At 47.4% G+C, this 20,000-nt stretch overlaps 2 protein-coding genes across 3 annotated transcripts in view; one reads left to right on the forward strand and one right to left on the reverse strand.

Annotated features, from left to right (window-relative positions):
- Positions 1–20,000, reverse strand: part of LOC115127306 (TPA-induced transmembrane protein) — a 259,290-nt gene that overhangs the window by 195,291 nt on the left and 43,999 nt on the right.
- zgc:153184 (uncharacterized protein LOC751652 homolog) overlaps positions 2,311–20,000 on the forward strand; it is a 39,258-nt gene continuing 21,568 nt past the window's right edge. Inside the window, exons 1-2 of one of the 2 annotated variants that reach the window (XM_065024161.1) lie at positions 2,311–6,188; positions 6,469–6,549. In XM_065024161.1, coding sequence (XP_064880233.1) covers positions 6,045–6,188; positions 6,469–6,549 — 225 coding nt within the window. In that variant the 5' untranslated portion in view covers positions 2,311–6,044. The other variant, XM_065024162.1, reaches the window with a different exon arrangement.

Genomic DNA, 20,000 nt, shown 5'->3' on the forward strand with positions numbered 1-20,000 from the left:
GGCCAGCTGTGTCTGGGATGCCGTGTCTCTCTTCCTGTGGACAGATAGAACCACAATCACAGCTCTGTATTCGGGGAGAGATCAAAATGCTTCCGAGGAAAATCCAGAAGGTTGGACCTCCTTCTCCTCAACGGAAGGCACTGGGGTCCAGAGTACGTTCTCGGCTCGCAGCGATGCCAAAGGTCATGTTCGTGACGGTGTTTCTATGTTGCTGAATGTATGACCTTTTCGTGTTTCAGAAGGACCACGGTCAAGTCTTCTGGTGGAACCACTGGGAGTCTGTCCTGGAACCACTGGGAGATTCAAAGATCACTGGGAGTCATGTCGAGGGACCACTGGGAGTCTCTGGGAACCACTGGGAGTAATGTTCCTAGATAGCTTCTCATTCTAGTTCTGTGGTAAAGTTGTCATGTCTGTCTGTCTCCTTCTCTGTCGTTGATGGTTAACTCACTGGTTTATCCTCTGTAATGGAGGTATGTTGATTTGTATACTCAAAACTTCTGTACTTTTTAAATACTAAAACATGGAGAAGAAAAAAACGGTTCGGTACAAATCATTTTTGTTTCTTTGGATATTTTTATTAAATGTGTCTCACGTTGTCTACTGATTGAGAGAGGATCGAGTCTGTCAGCGCAGCCGATGTCCCCTTTAAAGCACGAGATACCGTGCCTGGTCCACCTGGACTCATTGCTCTGGTCTGTCCTGAGGAACCACTGGGACACTGTCCTGGGGAACCACTGGGAGTCTGTCCTGAGGAACCACTGGGAGTCTGTCCTGAGGAACCACTGGGAGTCTGTCCTGGGGAACCACTGGGAGTCTGTCCTGAGGAACCACTGGGAGTCTGTTCTGGGGAACCACTGGGAGTCTGTCCTGAGGAACCACTGGGAGTCTGTTCTGGGGAACCACTGGGAGTCTGTCCCGAGGAACCACTGGGAGTCTGTCCTGAGGAACCACTGGGAGTCTGGACTGAGGAACCACTGGGAGTCTGGACTGTATCATGTTATCTCCTCTCTCATACTGACTCTAGTCTGTTCTGAGGAACCACTGGGAGTCTGTCCTGAGGAACCACTGGGACACTGTCCTGGGGAACCCCTGGGAGTCTGTTCTGAGGAACCACTGGGACACTGTCCTGGGGAACCACTGGGAGTCTGTCCTGAGGAACCACTGGGAGTCTGTCCTGGGGAACCACTGGGACACTGTCCTCGGGAACCACTGGGAGTCTGTCCTGGGGAACCACTGGGAGTCTGTCCTGAGGAACCACTGGGAGTCTGTCCTGAGGAACCACTGGGAGTCTGGACTGAGGAACCACTGGGAGTCTGTCCTGAGGAACCTCTGGGAGTCTGGACTGAGGAACCACTGGGAGTCTGGACTGGGGAACCACTGGGAGTCTGTCCTGAGGAACCTCTGGGAGTCTGTCCTGGGGAACCACTGGGAGTCTGTCCTGGGGAACCACTGGGAGTCTGTCCTGAGGAACCACTGGGAGTCTGTCCTGGGGAACCACTGGGAGTCTGTCCCGAGGAACCACTGGGAGTCTGTTCTGGGGAACCACTGGGAGTCTGTCCTGAGGAACCACTGGGAGTCTGTTCTGGGGAACCACTGGGAGTCTGTTCTGGGGACCACTGGGAGTCTGTCCCGAGGAACCACTGGGAGTCTGTCCTGAGGAAACACTGGGAGTCTGGACTGAGGAACCACTGGGAGTCTGGACTGTATCATGTTATCTCCTCTCTCATACTGACTCTAGTCTGTTCTGAGGAACCACTGGGAGTCTGTCCTGAGGAACCACTGGGACACTGTCCTGGGGAACCCCTGGGAGTCTGTTCTGAGGAACCACTGGGACACTGTCCTGGGGAACCACTGGGAGTCTGTCCTGAGGAACCACTGGGAGTCTGTCCTCTGGGAGTCTGGGGAACCACTGGGACAGTCTGTCCTCCTGGGGAACCACTGGGAGTCTGTCCTGGGAACCACTGGGAGTCTGTCCTGAGGAACCACTGGGAGTCTGTCCTGAGGAACCACTGGGAGTCTGGACTGAGGAACCACTGGGAGTCTGTCCTGAGGAACCTCTGGGAGTCTGGACTGAGGAACCACTGGGAGTCTGGACTGGGGAACCACTGGGAGTCTGTCCTGAGGAACCTCTGGGAGTCTGTCCTGGGAAACCACTGGGAGTCTGTCCTGGGGAACCACTGGGAGTCTGTCCTGAGGAACCACTGGGAGTCTGTCCTGGGGAACCACTGGGAGTCTGTCCTGAGGAACCACTGGGAGTCTCCTCTCTCGTTCTGTCTCTAGTCTGTCCTGAGGAACCACTGGGAGTCTGTCCTGAGGAACCACTGGGAGTCTGTTCTGGGGAACCACTGGGAGTCTGTTCTGGGGACCACTGGGAGTCTGTCCCGAGGAACCACTGGGAGTCTGTCCTGAGGAACCACTGGGAGTCTGGACTGAGGAACCACTGGGAGTCTGGACTGTATCATGTTATCTCCTCTCTCATACTGACTCTAGTCTGTTCTGAGGAACCACTGGGAGTCTGTCCTGAGGAACCACTGGGACACTGTCCTGGGGAACCCCTGGGAGTCTGTTCTGAGGAACCACTGGGACACTGTCCTGGGGAACCACTGGGAGTCTGTCCTGAGGAACCACTGGGAGTCTGTCCTGGGGAACCACTGGGACACTGTCCTCGGGAACCACTGGGAGTCTGTCCTGGGGAACCACTGGGAGTCTGTCCTGAGGAACCACTGGTAGTCTGTCCTGAGGAACCACTGGGAGTCTGGACTGAGGAACCACTGGGAGTCTGTCCTGAGGAACCTATGGGAGTCTGGACTGAGGAACCACTGGGAGTCTGGACTGGGGAACCACTGGGAGTCTGTCCTGAGGAACCTCTGGGAGTCTGTCCTGGGGAACCACTGGGAGTCTGTCCTGGGGAACCACTGGGAGTCTGGACTGAGGAACCACTGGGAGTCTGTCCTGGGGAACCACTGGGAGTCTGTCCTGGGGAACCACTGGGAGTCTGTCCTTGGGGAACCACTGGGAGTCTGTCCTTGGGGAACCACTGGGAGTCTGGACTGGGGAACCACTGGGAGTCTGTCCTGAGGAACCTCTGGGACACTGTCCTGGGGAACCACTGGGAGTCTGTCCTGAGGAACCACTGGGAGTCTGGACTGAGGAACCACAGGGAGTCTGTCCCGAGGAACCTCCGGGACACTGTCCTGGGGAACCACTGGGAGTCTGTCCTGAGGAACCATCTCCTCTCTCATTCTGACTCTAGTCTGTCCTGAGGAACCACCGGGAGTCTGTCCTGAGGAACCATCTCCTCTCTCATTCTGTCTCTAGTCTGTCCTGAGGAACCACTGGGAGTCTGGACTGGGGAACCACTGGGAGTCTGTCCTGAGGAACCATCTCCTCTCTCATTCTGTCTCTAGTCTGTCCTGAGGAACCACTGGGAGTCTGTCCTGAGGAACCATCTCCTCTCTCATTCTGTCTCTAGTCTGTCCTGAGGAACCACTGGGAGTCTGTCCTGAGGAACCATCTCCTCTCTCATTCTGTCTCTAGTCTGTCCTGAGGAACCACTGGGAGTCTGTCCTGAGGAACCATCTCCTCTCTCATTCTGTCTCTAGTCTGTCCTGAGGAACCACTGGGAGTCTGTCCTGAGGAACCATCTCCTCTCTCATTCTGACTCTAGTCTGTCCTGAGGAACCACTGGGAGGCTGGGCTGAGTTGTTATCTCCTCTCTCATACTACACAGAATTGAGCACACTTGAATAATGCAACATGTAGAAATTTTGCAATAGTTAATTTCTGTTCACCAGAAGACTTTACAATGCAAGAACAGAAGATACAGAAGATAAGCTTCCAGCTTCCTAGGCTAACTTTCCTTGCTAGCTTCCAGCTTCCTAGGCTAACTTTCCTTGCTAGCTTCCAGCTTCCTAGGCTAACTTTCCTTGCTAGCTTCCAGCTTCCTAGGCTAACTTTCCTTGCTAGCTTCCAGCTTCCTAGGCTAACTTTCCTTGCTAGCTTGCAGCTGAAGCTAACATCAATTCACTACCCTAGTACTTTGTTTGTAATAATATGCAGAACCATAACGCAAAGTATGCTGATTTCAAAGTTGCTGATTGTCACTTAAAAACTATAGTCGTTGCCCAATTATTTTTTTAATTCATTCACTACCTCGCCCTTGCCTCAGTCACATCTCTCCTCTCTTTCTCGCTGTGTGCATTACATCATTGGGTATTAAAGAGACAGCGCACACTTTTATTTAAAAAAAAAGTTGTTGATCAGTAACAGAAAAATAAGTCCCCGTATGGAAAGTCTCATCTGTAGCACCATGAAATGAGCCCACACAAGCTCAATAACTCAATGCATCCACACACTCCTACTGAATAGGGATTCACCTGGATTTTGAATAGGCCTAGGCTACACCTTTTGTTTATCAATAGATCAAGATTTACCATCCAAATAAATTAGGACCATAATATTATGTAGTCAAATTGATTGTATAATTGATTCATTAATCCATACATGGCTGTCTCTCTGGGAAAAATTGTCATCAAACATTTAAAATGTATTGAACTCAAAAGATCTGTCTGGATCAAGTGCCATTCTATGACTTTGGCTAATTCACCTTCTCCTTTTCCCGTGGTATCGTTTTAGTATTGAGTATTGTGATGGCACCGTGGTTCTTCCTGTAAAAGTTGCGTCATACTGCAGCACACCTTTTAAGGCTGCCGCAGAATTCTATGGCACGGTATTTAATTGTCAGCCATTGTTACCATTAATGCTAGTTAGTGCTAGTTTGACCACTAGAGGGCATCTTTGAGAAGCATTTGACAAGCCTTCAATAGTGGTTGTACTAGAGAATTGAAAACCTTTTTTTTTGTAAGAACATAGTATATGGGATTGATTTTAAGAAATGTAGCTTAATTATTTTGATTAATATTATAGTGTTTCTATTCCAAGAAAAACAAAACCCTCAGAGTTTCCGTTAGGAAAATATGGCGCTGTACAACGTAATGGTCGGGAGTAGGCTACAGTGCTAAGAGCATAACATTTCCACACCATAATTGTAGTCTAACCAACACTCAAACGGAGATTCAGTGAAAATAAAAATCTCATTGATTTATCAAGACCAGTCCCCATGCTTGTCTCAGAGCAGTGTGAAACGATGCTGAAATAGTTGACCACTTCAATATGCTCTTTAAATAAATAAGACCTACACCACTTTTAACAGCACATTACTCAACACTAGTGAGACGCATGTCGCCTAAGGTAGTCCTACTTTTATATAATTTTATATAATTCTAATTCTAAATTAATTAATGATAATAATAATAATCGCTTTGTTTAAAAAAAATAACCCTATTTTGGAGATTATTTTGATTTAAAATAACCTAGAGTGAGTGAGAAAAAGGCCATTCTTCAACATGGACTGGGACATTATTACTAATTTGTAAATAAAGGCAGTTTGTTATTTAGAATGATTTCTTTCTGTTTTTAGAGGGAGAGAAACCAAAAGCCCACCGTCGCCTCGTGGGTCTCCCGGTCGCGGCTGGCACGGGTATCAGACCAGCATCTGTAGCAATGCAGTTTGCATTGTATTATACTGTGATACTAATCCTGGTATCGTGACAACACTAGTATAGAGGTTACCAATGCCCAAATGCCTGAAGTATTATCTGAATGCCTGTATTTGTATCTGAATGCCTGTATTTGTATCTGAATGCCAGTATTTGTATCTGAATGCCTGTATTTGTATCTGAATGCCTGTATTTGTATCTGAATGCCTGTATTTGTATCTGAATGCCTGTATTTGTATCTGAATGCCTGTATTTGTATCTGAATGCCTGAAGTTTTATCTGAATGCCTGTATTTGTATCTGAATGCCTGTATTTGTATCTGAATGCCTGTATTTGTATCTGAATGCCTGTATTTGTATCTGAATGCCTGTATTTGTATCTGAATGCCTGTATTTGTATCTGAATGCCTGTATTTGTATCTGAATGCCTGTATTTGTATCTGAATGCCAGTATTTGTATCTGAATGCCAGTATTTGTATCTGAATGCCTGTATTTGTATCTGAATGCCTGTATTTGTATGTTATTAACTATTCTGTCATTGTGTTGCAGAGGAAGCCTGTTAAAAGGAGGCCTCCTCCGTGCTTCCTGCAGCTTCACGACGTGAAACATGACCACGGGGAACTGGAGGTAGAAGTTGCCAACTTTCTGTTTTAGACATAAAATGTCATGTTGCAATGATGAAAAAATGGAAAATGCTGATTTGGCTACGAGGAAATTCCCCTTTTTGAAACAAAGGCCTGAAAATGACCTTTAAATGTCAAGCGTGCCTGAGTGATGGTTTTGGTCTGTTATTAGTTGTCTTCTTTCTGGGGATTTCGTTCTAGTGGTCTGTCTCTGTCGTCCCTCTGTCTTGGCCTTATAGTGGCGACCGTCTCTGTTAACTCTTTGGTGTCTGTCGTGTCCATAGAAACCCAGCATCGTCTCTCCACACCCCCCCAAATCCAAGATGAAGACCTCCAAGAGTTCCCCCCTCATCGAGAAGCTGCAGGTCAGTGTATCACTGTCTGTGTGTTGCTGTCCATGTCTCGGCCTAGCTGGTCTCAGATCTGACAAAGATATAGTTTGAGAAGTTGACTGAAATAAACAAAAACATATTAAAGATCTGGTACCAGCTTTTGTTTGCACTTTCAAATCACTCTTACAGAATAGTTTTTTTTTCAATGCGCCTCAAAACAAAGTGAAACCTTTTAGTAGATGTTGTAGCAGGCGTTTTATCTCTCTGAGTTGGCATGTTTTAGCCTTGTTCACCGTGTCTGAGTTTAGGCTTCTCTTAAGAAACAGGATATCCTGATCCTTGTCTTGCGGTCAAAATCTGAAGCCAACTTTCTACTCTGCATGTTTATTCTAAATGCTCTAAGAGATCTCTGTCTGACTCAGAGACCAGTAGAGGTGCTCTAGAGAACTGGGGCGGCGGGGTAGCCTAGTGGTTAGAGTGTTGGACTAGTAACCGGAAGGTTGCAAGTTCAAACCCCTGAGCTGACAAGGTAAAAATCTGTCTTAACTGACTTGCCTAGTTAAATAAAGTTAAATAAACTCTGTCTGACTCAGAGACCAGTAGAGGTGCTCTAGAGATCTCTGTCTGACTCAGAGACCAGTAGAGGTGCTCTAGAGAACTCTGTCTGACTCAGAGACCAGTAGAGGTGCTCTAGAGAACTCTGTCTGACTCAGAGACCAGTAGAGGTGCTCTAGAGAACTCTGTCTGACTCAGAGACCAGTAGAGGTGCTATAGAGAACTCTGTCTGACTCAGAGACCAGTAGAGGTGCTCTGTCTGACGCAGAGACCAGTAGAGGTGCTCTAGAGATCTCTGTCTGACACAGAGACCAGTAGAGGTGCTCTAGAGAACTCTGTCTGACACAGAGACCAGTAGAGGTGATCTAGAGAACTCTGTCTGACGCAGAGACCAGTAGAGGTGCTCTAGAGAACTCTGTCTGTCTGACACAGAGACCAGTAGAGGTGGTCTAGAGAACTCTGTCTGACGCAGAGACCAGTAGACGTGCTCTAAAGAACTCTGTCTGACACAGAGACCAGTAGAGGTGCTCTAGAGAACTCTGTCTGACTCAGAGACCAGTAGAGGTGATCTAGAGAACTCTGTCTGACGCAGAGACCAGTAGAGGTGCTCTAGAGAACTCTGTCTGTCTGACACAGAGACCAGTAGAGGTGCTCTAGAGATCTCTGTCTGACACAGAGACCAGTAGAGGTGCTCTAGAGAACTCTGTCTGACGCAGAGACCAGTAGACGTGCTCTAGAGAACTCTGTCTGACACAGAGACCAGTAGAGGTGCTCTAGAGAACTCTGTCTGACGCAGAGACCAGTAGAGGTGCTCTAGAGAACTCTGTCTGACGCAGAGACCAGTAGAGGTGTAATATGGGGCAAAACAGACGGAGTTGGCTAAGAAATTTTGTCAACAACAAAACTATATTTTGTCTCCAAATGTTTCTTGAAAACGTACATTTGAGCACTTGTTTTCTATCAAATACTGCACATTGTTACAGTTTTGTAAAAACAAAACACCTCAAAGTCATAGTACCAAGAAACTGAAACAAGCCACCTACGAGTCCCCACGTGGCAGTTCCTTGTCATCTAAGCTATTTGACTGTTCAGAATCATAACACTATTGGCTTCTGGCTCTATTGATCTGCATCATGATGAGTGACGTTTGTCAGCCGAACTACAGTTTTGTTGTAGTGTAACCGAGGAAACAACAAGTTTAGGATACCAGTGTACAGCTGTACCAGTATACCAGTATACAGCTGTACTCTCATGTCAGTAGGCTGGCAATGTTTTGCTGTGGATTTTATTGCTGACACAAAACCGCCACCTAGTGGTATGTATCGGTCAGTTCATGAATATCCCCATCCATCCACGTGTGAGTAGTGAGAGAGAGGTGGGGGGGGGAAGGGCCCAAATCCCTGAATACTCTCCAATCGGCTGACATTGATGAGCTAATGAGCTCAAGGAAAGAGAGAGAGAGTGAGAAAGAGAGACAAAGACAAAGACAGAGAGAGAGAGCTCAAGGCCATTCTCTGACAGGCTGGCAGGCAGCTTTACATCACCATAGTCTCTCTGACTCCCTCGGCTCGGACAGAAGCTGTTGGGAGAAGCCATGGGACAGAATGGTTGTCGCTTCTCTCTCTTCCTCTTCTCCCCCGTCCAGGTAGGACAGAACTAGGACGTTAGAGGGAGGATGTGTGCTGTAGGATGACTCAGGTTACTGGTCCGTAGTTAGTCAGGACTGGATCGTGTAGCTGTGTTGAGTCAGGTGTATTGTGTTGAATAGAGGAGGGCACTTCAGGACACTGCAGGATCATGATTAATGTTGTTTCTAAAGCAGGTTAATGTTGTTTCTAAAGCAGGATAAGGACAGTAATCTCTCTGTCTCTGTCTCTGTCTCTCTCTCTGTCTCTGTCTGTATCTCTCTCTCTCTCTCTCTCTCTCTCTCTCTCTCTCTGTCTCTGTCTCTGTCTCTCTCTCTCTCTCTCTCTCTGTATCTGTCTGTCTCTCTCTCTCTCTCTCTCTGTATCTGTCTGTCTCTCTCTCTGTATCTGTCTCTCTCTCTCTCTCTCTCTGTGTATCTGTCTCTCTCTGTCTCTCTCTCTCTGTCTCTCTCTCTCTGGCTCTCTCTCTCTGGCTCTCTCTCTGTCTCTCTGTCTCTCTCTCTCTGTCTCTCTGTCTCTCTCTCTCTCTCTGTCTCTGTATCTCTCTCTCTCTCTCTCTCTCTCTCTCTCTCTGTATCTGTCTGTCTCTCTCTCTCTCTCTGTATCTGTCTCTCTCTCTCTCTCTCTCTCTCTCTCTGTATCTGTCTCTCTCTGTCTCTCTGTATCTGTCTCTCTCTGTCTCTCTCTCTCTGTCTCTCTGTCTCTCTCTCTCTCTCTGTATCTGTCTCTCTCTCTCTCTGTATCTGTCTCTCTCTGTCTCTCTCTCTCTCTCTCTCTCTGGCTCTCTCTCTGTCTCTCTGTCTCTCTCTCTCTCTGTATCTGTCTCTCTCTCTCTCTCTCTCTGTATCTGTCTCTCTCTGTCTCTCTCTCTCTGTCTCTCTCTCTCTGTCTCTCTGTCTCTCTCTCTCTCTCTGTCTCTCTCTCTCTATCTGTCTCTTTCTCTCTCTATCTGTCTCTTTCTCTCTCTGTCTCTCTCTCTCTCTCTCTCTCTCTCTGTATCTGTCTCTCTCTCTCTCTCTCTGTCTCTCAATTCAATTCAAGGGCTTTATTGGCATGGGAAACATGTGTTAACATTGCCAAAGCAAGTGAGGTAGATAATATATAAAGTGAAATAAACAATAAAAATTAACAGTAAACATTACACATACAGAAGTTTCAAAACAATAAAGACATTACAAATGCCATATTATATATATATATATATACAGTGTTTTAACAATGTACAAATGGTTAAAGGACACAAGATAAAATAAATAAGCATAGATATGGGTTGTATTTACAATGGTGCGTGTTCTTCACTGGTTGCCCTTTTCTCGTGGCAACAGGTCACAAATCTTGCTGCTTTGATGGCACACTGTGGAATTTCACCCAGTAGATATGGGAGTTTTTCAAAATTGGATTTGTTTTCGAATTCTTTGTGGATCTGTGTAATCTGAGGGACATATGTCTCTCTAATATGGTCATACATTGGGCAGGAGGTTAGGAAGTGCAGCTCAGTTTCCACCTCATTTTGTGGGCAGTGAGCACATAGCCTGTCTTCTCTTGAGAGCCATGTCTGCCTACGGCGGCCTTTCTCAATAGCAAGGCTATGCTCACTGAGTCTGTACATAGTCAAAGCTTTCCTTAATTTTGCGTCAGTCACAGTGGTCAGGTATTCTGCCGCTGTGTACTCTCTGTGTAGGGCCAAATAGCATTCTAGTTTGCTCAGTTTTTTTGTTAATTCTTTCCAATGTGTCAAGTAATTATCTTTTTGTTTTCTCATGATTTGGTTGGGTCTAATTGTGCTGCTGTCCTGGGACTCTGTAGGGTCTGTTTGTGTTTGTGAACAGAGCCCCAGGACCAGCTTGCTTAGGGGACTCTTCTCCAGGTTCATCTCTCTGTAGGTGATGGCTTTGTTGTAGAAGGTTTGGGAATCGCTTCCTTTTAGGTGGTTATAGAATTGAACAGCTCTTTTCTGGATTTTGATAATTAGTGGGTATCGGCCTAATTCTGCTCTGCATGCATTATTTGGTGTTCTACGTTGTACACAGAGGATATTTTTGCAGAATTCTGCGTGCAGAGTTTCAATTTGGTGTTTGTCCCATTTTGTGAAGTCTTGGTTGGTGAGCGGACCCCAGACCTCACAACCATAAAGGGCAATGGGCTCTATGACTGATTCAAGTATTTTTAGACAAATCCTAATTGGTATGTTGAAATTTATGTTCCTTTTGATGGCATAGAATGCCCTTCTTGCCTTATCTCTCAGATCGTTCACAGCTTTGTGGAAGTTACCTGTGGCGCTGATGTTTAGGCCAAGGTATGTATAGTTTTTTGTGTGCTCTAGGGCAACAGTGTCTAGATGGAATTTATATTTGTGGTCCTGGTGACTGGACCTTTTTGGAACACCATTATTTTGGTCTTACTGAGATTTACTGTCAGGGCCCAGGTCTGACAGAATCTGTGCATAAGATCTAGGTGCTGCTGTAGGCCCTCCTTGGTTGGTGACAGAAGTACCAGATCATCAGCAAACAGCAGACATTTGACTTCGGATTCTAGTAGGGTGAGGCCGGGTGCTGCAGACTTTTCTAGTGCCCGCGCCAGTTCGTTGATATATATGTTGAAGAGGGTGGGGCTTAAGCTGCATCCCTGTCTCACCCCACGACCCTGTGTGAAGAAATTTGTGTGTTTTTTGCCAATTTTAACCGCACACTTGTTGTTTGTGTACATGGATTTTATGATGTCGTATGTTTTACCCCCAACACCACTTTCCATCAGTTTGTATAGCAGACCCTCATGCCAAATTGAGTCGAAGGCTTTTTTGAAATCAACAAAACATGAGAAGACTTTGCCTTTGTTTTGGTTTGTTTGGTTGTCAATTAGGGTGTGCAGGGTGAATACATGGTCTGTTGTACGGTAATTTGGTAAAAAGCCAATTTGACATTTGCTCAGTACATTGTTTTCATTGAGGAAGTGTACGAGTCTGCTGTTAATGATAATGCAGAGGATTTTCCCAAGGTTACTGTTGACGCATATTCCACGGTAGTTATTGGGGTCAAATTTGTCTCCATTTTTGTGGATTGGGGTGATCAGTCCTTGGTTCCAAATATTGGGGAAGATGCCAGAGCTAAGGATGATGTTAAAGAGTTTTAGTATAGCCAATTGGAATTTGTTGTCTGTATATTTGATCATTTCATTGAGGATACCATCAACTCCACAGGCCTTTTTGGGTTGGAGGGTTTTTATTTTGTCCTGTAACTCATTCAATGTAATTGGAGAATCCAGTGGGTTCTGGTAGTCTTTAATAGTTGATTCTAAGATCTGTATTTGATCAAGTATATGTTTTTGCTCTTTATTCTTTGTTATAGAGCCAAAAAGATTGGTGAAGTGGTTTATCCATACATCTCCATTTTGGATAGATAATTCTTCGTGTTGTTGTTTGTTTAGTGTTTTCCAATTTTCCCAGAAGTGGTTAGAGTCTATGGATTCTTCAATTACATTGAGCTGATTTCTGACATGCTGTTCCTTCTTTTTCCGTAGTGTATTTCTGTATTGTTTTAGTGATTCACCATAGTGAAGGCGTTGACTCAGGTTTTCCGGGTCTCTATGTCTTTGGTTGGACAGGTTTCTCAATTTCTTTCTTAGATTTTTGCATTCTTCATCAAACCATTTGTCATTGTTGTTAATTTTCTTCGGTTTTCTATTTGAGATTTTTAGATTTGATAGGGAGGCTGAGAGGTCAAATATACTGTTAAGATTTTCTACTGCCAAGGTTACACCTTCACTATTACAGTGGAACGTTTTACCCAGGAAATTGTCTAAAGGGGATTGAATTTGTTGTTGCCTAATTGTTTTTTGGTAGGTTTCCAAACTGCATTCCTTCCATCTATAGCATTTCTGAATGTTACTCAGTTCCTTTGGCTTTGATGCCTCATGATTGAGTATTGCTCTGTTTAAGTAGACTGTGATTTTGCTGTGGTCTGATAGGGGTGTCAGTGGGCTAACTGTGAACGCTCTGAGAGACTCTGGGTTGAAGTCAGTGATAAAGTAGTCTACAGTACTACTGCCAAGAGATGAGCTATAGGTGTACCTACCATAGGAATCCCCTCGAAGCCTACCATTGACTATGTACATACCCAGCGTGCGACAGAGCTGCAGGAGTTGTGACCTGTTTTTGTTGGTTATCTTGTCGTAGTTGTGTCTAGGGGGGCATATGGGGGAGGGAATGCTGTCACCTCCAGGCAGGTGTTTGTCCCCCTGTGTGCTGAAGGTGTCAGGTTCTTGTCCGGTTCTGACATTTAGGTCGCCACAGACTAGTACATGTCGCTGGGCCTGGAAATGATTGATTTCCCCCTCCAGGGTGGAGAAGCTGTCTTCATTAAAGTATGTGGATTCTAGTGGGGGGATATAGTTAGCACACAGGAGGACATTTTTCTCTGTTAGGATAATTTCCTTTTGAATTTCTAGCCAAATGTAAAATGTTCCTGTTTTGATTAATTTAATGGAGTGAGTTAGGTCTGCTCTATACCAAATTAGCATACCCCCTGAGTCCCTTCCCTGTTTCACACCTGGTAGTTTGGTGGATGGGACAACCAGCTCTCTGTAACCTAGAGGGCAACCAGTGGGTCCGTCTCCTCTATACCAGGTTTCTTGCAGGATGACAATGTCTGTATTACCGATTTCTTTGGTGAAGTCCGGGTTTCTGCTCTTCAGGCCAAAGGCAGATGACCTCAGGCCTTGGATATTCCAGGATGCTATAGTGAAGGCTTTTTGTTCCATAGAGTGTCCAATGTTATTGGTCGTGGTTTGGCCTCAGGCCAGTAAGTGTGAGCAGAGCCTGCTGAGCATCTGGTATATGCCATTGGCTTGGGCGAGTGTGAGAGTGGGGGTTGGGACTGTTTGTCCGCTCACTACCTGGGCGTATGTGTGGCTTCCATGTTGAGGCCCTCTTTGCGGGGTGGGGTGCATGGGGTGGGCAGGAGTGGCATAGGTCTGATCTGAGGGGGCCTAAATGGGGTGTGGGCATGGTTGACGTGGGGGGGTGTTGATTGGTTGGGGTGGGGGTGTGGATGTGTCTGGGTGTGCGGTGGTCTGGATGTAATTCCTCTTGGCGTGGGTCCTCTATGTGTAGGTCCAGGGGGGGGGGGGGGGTCCTGCAGGTCTGGGAGGGTGTCTCGCTGGTCTGGGTGGGGTGTCTATTGATCTGTTGCTCCTGTGTGAAGTGTTGGGGATATGCTTGAGAGCGATGTCCTTTAGAGTTCGGGCAAAGGTGGGCACTGCTGCCTTGTAGAGGTGGACCTGGTCATAGAGGCTGTTCAAGTCCAGGGTGGAGTGGTGGGCCAGGAAAACGTTTGGTTTTGAGGCACAGTCATGGGAAATACTTGCGTTTACCCGCTGTATTGTGGCAGGGTGGAAGTCTTTTCGTGGTAGCAGGGTGGAGATAACCACTTGTGCGTTGGGGAAAGTAGAAGAAGCCTTTTCAATCACTCCCTTCAGTGCTGTGGCCACTCTTTCTTGCTGTGCTCTCAGGTCGTTTGTGCCTGTGTGTATTATTATGTGGCTGGGTGACCCTAGTTTGGCCTCAGACAGAAGGTCTAGGGCGCGCTGGGTGTTTGGACACCAGAGTTTAGACACACTGTGTTTGGGAAAAAGTTTTTTTTCTTCTATATATTTCCCATTTGAGTCCATAAGTAGTACAATCTGTGTCTTGTGTTTGTCCTCAGTGGGTGTGGGGGGGTTGTCAGAAGGGCTATCAGGCAGGCTGACAGGGGGGGTGCTCAGAGGGGGTGAGAGCCTCTGGGCTTGGGGTTCTTCATTTGTCTGTTCTGCTGTGATGTCGAGTCTATGGTCAGGGTCTGGTGTGGACTGTTCTGCTGTGGTGTCGAGACTTTTGTTGGGTGCTGAGGTGGGCTGTTCTGCTGGCTTCTCTGTGGGGGTGGCCACCTCTCTAGTGGATTGTTCTCTGTCACACGCCGTCCCCCTCAACCTCTCCTCCACCAGCAGTCTGATCCTCTCCTTTAGTGCTCTGTTCTGCTCCTCTTTCTCCTGTTGTAGTTGTCTCACCACTGTCCAAAGTGCAGATATGTCTCTGTCCACCTCCAGCTCTCCGGTCTGGTTAAGGGGCTGTTGTTGTGCTGGACTGTTGTCTGGGTGTGTGCTGACTGAAGTGTAATCACCTGCTGTTCCAGCTCCACCTGCCTTATCTCCAGCTGGGTGAATTTGTCCTTTATTTCAATGAGGGAGTGGTAATCTGTGCTGGGAGGTTGACTCTCCGCTGGGGGTTGCTCGTCTGTGGGGTTACATAATGAAGAGGTCTGGTCTGACCCGCTCGGGGTGGGGGTATCTTTATCAAGGGAGAGCTTCTCCTGCTGGGCTAATTCTTTGATTAGGTGAAAGTCCAGCTGAAACTGTTTGGGGTTACCCTGTACCATTACTGTTCCGGACTTATAGATATTTATATTAGCTGACTCAGAGTCCTCGTTATCAAGTATTCTGAGTTTCCACCCCTCGTTAATCCCCCCCTCTCACATTTACATTACATTTAAGTCATTTAGCAGACGCTCTTATCCAGAGCGACTTACAAATTGGTGCTTTCACCTTATGACATCCAGTGGAACAGCCACTTTACAATAGTGCATCTAGGTCTTTTAAGGGGGGGTGAGAAGGATTACTTTATCCTATCCTAGGTATTCCTTAAAGAGGTGGGGTTTCAGGTGTCTCCGGAAGGTGGTGATTGACTCCGCTGTCCTGGCGTCGTGAGGGAGTTTGTTCCACCATTGGGGGGCCAGAGCAGCGAACAGTTTTGACTGGGCTGAGCGGGAACTGTACTTCCTCAGTGGTAGGGAGGCGAGCAGGCCAGAGGTGGATGAACGCAGTGCCCTTGTTTGGGTGTAGGGCCTGATCAGAGCCTGGAGGTACTGAGGTGCCGTTCCCCTCACAGCTCCGTAGGCAAGCACCATGGTCTTGTAGTGGATGCGAGCTTCAACTGGAAGCCAGTGGAGAGAGCGGAGGAGCGGGGTGACGTGAGAGAACTTGGGAAGGTTGAACACCAGACGGGCTGCGGCGTTCTGGATGAGTTGTAGGGGTTTAATGGCACAGGCAGGGAGCCCAGCCAACAGCGAGTTGCAGTAATCCAGACGGGAGATGACAAGTGCCTGGATTAGGACCTGCGCCGCTTCCTGTGTGAGGCAGGGTCGTACTCTGCGGATGTTGTAGAGCATGAACCTACAGGAACGGGCCACCGCCTTGATGTTATTTGAGAACGACAGGGTGTTGTCCAGGATCACGCCAAGGTTCTTAGCGCTCTGGGACGAGGACACAATGGAGTTGTCAACCGTGATGGCGAGATCATGGAACGGGCAGTCCTTCCCCGGGAGGAAGAGCAGCTCCGTCTTGCCGAGGTTCAGCTTGAGGTGATGATCCGTCATCCACACTGATATGTCTGCCAGACATGCAGAGATGCGATTCGCCACCTGGTCGTCAGAAGGGGGAAAGGAGAAGATTAATTGTGTGTCGTCTGCATAGCAATGATAGGAGAGACCATGTGAGGTTATGACAGAGCCAAGTGACTTGGTGTATAGCGAGAATAGGAGAGGGCCTAGAACAGAGCCCTGGGGGACACCAGTGGTGAGAGCACGTGGTGAGGAGACGGATTCTCGCCACGCCACCTGGTAGGAGCGACCTGTCAGGTAGGAAGCAATCCAAGCGTGGGCCGCGCCGGAGATGCCCAACTCGGAGAGGGTGGAGAGGAGGATCTGATGGTTCACAGTATCGAAGGCAGCCGATAGGTCTAGAAGGATGAGAGCAGAGGAGAGAGAGTTAGCTTTAGCAGTGCGGAGTGCCTCCGTGATACAGAGAAGAGCAGTCTCAGTTGAATGACTAGTCTTGAAACCTGACTGATTTGGATCAAGAAGGTCATTCTGAGAGAGATAGCGGGAGAGCTGGCCAAGGACGGCACGTTCAAGAGTTTTGGAGAGAAAAGAAAGAAGGGATACTGGTCTGTAGTTGTTGACATCGGAGGGATCGAGTGTAGGTTTTTTCAGAAGGGGTGCAACTCTCGCTCTCTTGAAGACGGCAGGGACGTAGCCAGCGGTCAGGGATGAGTTGATGAGCGAGGTGAGGTACGGGAGAAGGTCACCGGAGATGGTCTGGAGAAGAGAGGAGGGATAGGGTCAAGCGGGCAGGTTGTTGGGCGGCCGGCCGTCACAAGACGCGAGATGTCATCTGGAGAGAGAGGGGAGAAAGAGGTCAGAGCACAGGGTAGGGCAGTGTGAGCAGAACCAGCGGTGTCGTTTGACTTAGCAAACGAGGATCGGATGTCGTCGACCTTCTTTTCAAAATGGTTGACGAAGTCATCTGCAGAGAGGGAGGAGGGGGAGGGGAGGAGGATTCAAGAGGGAGGAGAAGGTGGCAAAGAGCTTCCTAGGGTTAGAGGCAGATGCTTGGAATTTAGCGTGGTAGAAAGTGGCTTTAGCAGCAGAGACAGAGGAGGAAAATGTAGAGAGGAGGGAGTGAAAGGATGCCAGGTCCGCAGGGAGGCGAGTTTTCCTCCATTTCCGCTCGGCTGCCCGGAGCCCTGTTCTGTGAACTCGCAAAGAGTCGTCGAGCCACGGAGCGGGAGGGGAGGACCGAGCCGGCCTGGAGGATAGGGGACATAGAGAGTCAAAGGATGCAGAAAGGGAGGAGAGGAGGCAGAATCAGGAGATAGGTTGGAGAAGGTTTGAGCAGAGGGAAGAGATGATAGGATGGAAGAGGAGAGAGTAGCGGGGGAGAGAGAGCGAAGGTTGGGACGGCGCGATACCATCCGAGTAGGGGCAGTGTGGGAAGTGTTGGATGAGAGCGAGAGGGAAAAGGATACAAGGTAGTGGTCGGAGACTTGGAGGGGAGTTCTGCAATGAGGTTAGTGGAGGAACAGCATCTAGTAAAGATGAGGTCGAGCGTATTGCCTGACTTGTGAGTAGGGGGGGAAGGTGAGAGGGTGAGGTCAAAAGAGGAGAGGAGTGGAAAGAAGGAGGCAGAGAGGAATGAGTCAAAGGTAGACGTGGGGAGGTTAAAGTCGCCCAGAACTGTGAGAGGTGAGCCGTCCTCAGGAAAGGAGCTTATCAAGGCATCAAGCTCATTGATGAACTCTCCGAGGGAACCTGGAGGGCGATAAATGATAAGGATGTTAAGCTTGAAAGGGCTGGTAACTGTGACAGCATGGAATTCAAAGGAGGCGATAGACAGATGGGTAAGGGGAGAAAGAGAGAATGACCACTTGGGAGAGATGAGGATCCCGGTGCCACCACCCCGCTGACCAGAAGCTCTCGGGGTGTGCGAGAGCACGTGGGCGGACGAAGAGAGAGCAGTAGGAGTAGCGGTGTTGTCTGTGGTGATCCATGTTTCCGTCAGAGCCAAGAAGTCGAGGGACTGGAGGGGGCATAGGCTGAGATGAACTCTGCCTTGTTGGCCGCAGATCGGCAGTTCCAGAGGCTACCGGAGACCTGGAACTCCACGTGGGTCGTGCGCGCTGGGACCACCAGATTAGGGTGGCCGCGGCCATGCGGTGTGGAGCGTTTGTATGGTCTGTGCAGAGTGGAGAGAACAGGGATAGACAGACACATATTTGACAGGCTAGAGAAGAGGCTACGCTAATGCAGAGGAGATTGGAATGACAAGTGGACTACACGTCTCGAATGTTCAGAAAGTTAAGCTTACGTAGCAAGAATCTAATTGACTAAAATGATTAAAATGATACAGTACTGCTGAGGTAGGCTAGCTGCGTTGTTGACACTACCCTAATCAAGTCGTTCCGTTGAGTGTGAAGTTTCTACAATGCTGCTTTTCGGGGGCAAGCTGGCTAGCTAGCAGTGTTGGTTACGTTACGTTACGTTGCGTTAGGAGAACGACAATAGCTGGCTAGCTAACCTAGAAAATCGCTCTAGACTACACAATTATCTTTGAAACAAAGACGGCTATGTAGCTAGCTATGTAGCTAGCTACGATCAAACAAATCACACCGTTGGGACTGTAATGAAATGAAATGAAAATATGATACTACCTGTGGAGCGAAGCGGAATGCGACCGGAATGCGAAAGTTCTATTCAGTAGACGTTGGCTAGCTATTGGCTAGCTAGGAGTGTCTCCTACGTTAAGGACGACAAAATAGCTGGCTAGCTAACCTCGGTAAATTAAGATAATCACTCTAAGACTACACACTCTAACTACACAATTATCTTGGATACGAAGACAGCAAAGACAACTATGTAGCTAGCTAACACTACACTAATCAAGTCATTCAGTTGAGTGTGATAGTTACTACAGTGCTACGGTAGACGGTGAACGCGTTGGGCAGATAGGAGACGACGAAATACGATAATTACGCAATTATCTTTGATACAACGACGACTATGTAGCTAGCTAAGAAGAAATTGCTAAGATTAGACAAATCAGACCGTTGTACTATAATGAAATGTAATGAAATGTAATGAAAAAGTTATACAACCTGCAGACCGAAGCGCGGATGCGACCGGCTCGCTCCAACCCGGAAATAGTAACAAAGGGGTAGTGTGCTAATATAGCACTGTGCCATGCCAGGGGATGGTTTGTGTGGAAGATAAGGTTGCTGATGTTCCCATTTCTGTAATAGTCAGCAAAAAAGTGTCTCTTGATTTTCCATAAGGAGCTTAATTTTGTAATCTTTTCTTGACTTATCATTCTTTACATGCAAAGGGTACTGTATTTTAATTACCTCTGAACAGCGGGAGGCAGCTTCTAAGGCCTCTCCATTTGGTTGGGGTAGACTGTGTGACTCCTGCCATTGTTGGGCTAATGGGCTTTGACACCTCTCACTTGACACGTCAGTGCTAGTTGAAGCTGTATCAAGCTTGGCAGAATTATGTTAGCATTCAGTCCTTATAAAGTAATGTTGTGTATTTTTCTTCTTGGCTTTTGGCTTTTAAAATATAGTTTCAGACTAAACATTACTCACTCAGTTCCAGGTTGGATGGTGTTTTCAGGTTTCTGTTGTTTTCCAGAGAATTTGCTGTATAGAGAAATAAATCTTGGTAGTTGTGAACCTTCCAGGTGATTCCGTAATCCCGTCCAAAATCAGGTTGTAGGTTTTAAGTTTTGATTTGAAGTAGGGGTTATGTTGTAGAGAGTAGAATCCAGTATGTGTTCCTGACAAAAAAATCCAAGTTTATCTAACTCCTAATCTATCTTTTTTAAAGAAAATGCTGAAAAATGCAGGAGCTCATCTGATCCTGACCTCTCTGTCTCTCTCTCTCTATCTGTCTCTGTATCTGTATCTGTCTCTCTCTCTGTCTC

Source organism: Oncorhynchus nerka, linkage group LG11 (assembly GCF_034236695.1).
Source record: "Oncorhynchus nerka isolate Pitt River linkage group LG11, Oner_Uvic_2.0, whole genome shotgun sequence".
NCBI classification, from domain to species: Eukaryota; Metazoa; Chordata; class Actinopteri; order Salmoniformes; family Salmonidae; genus Oncorhynchus; species Oncorhynchus nerka.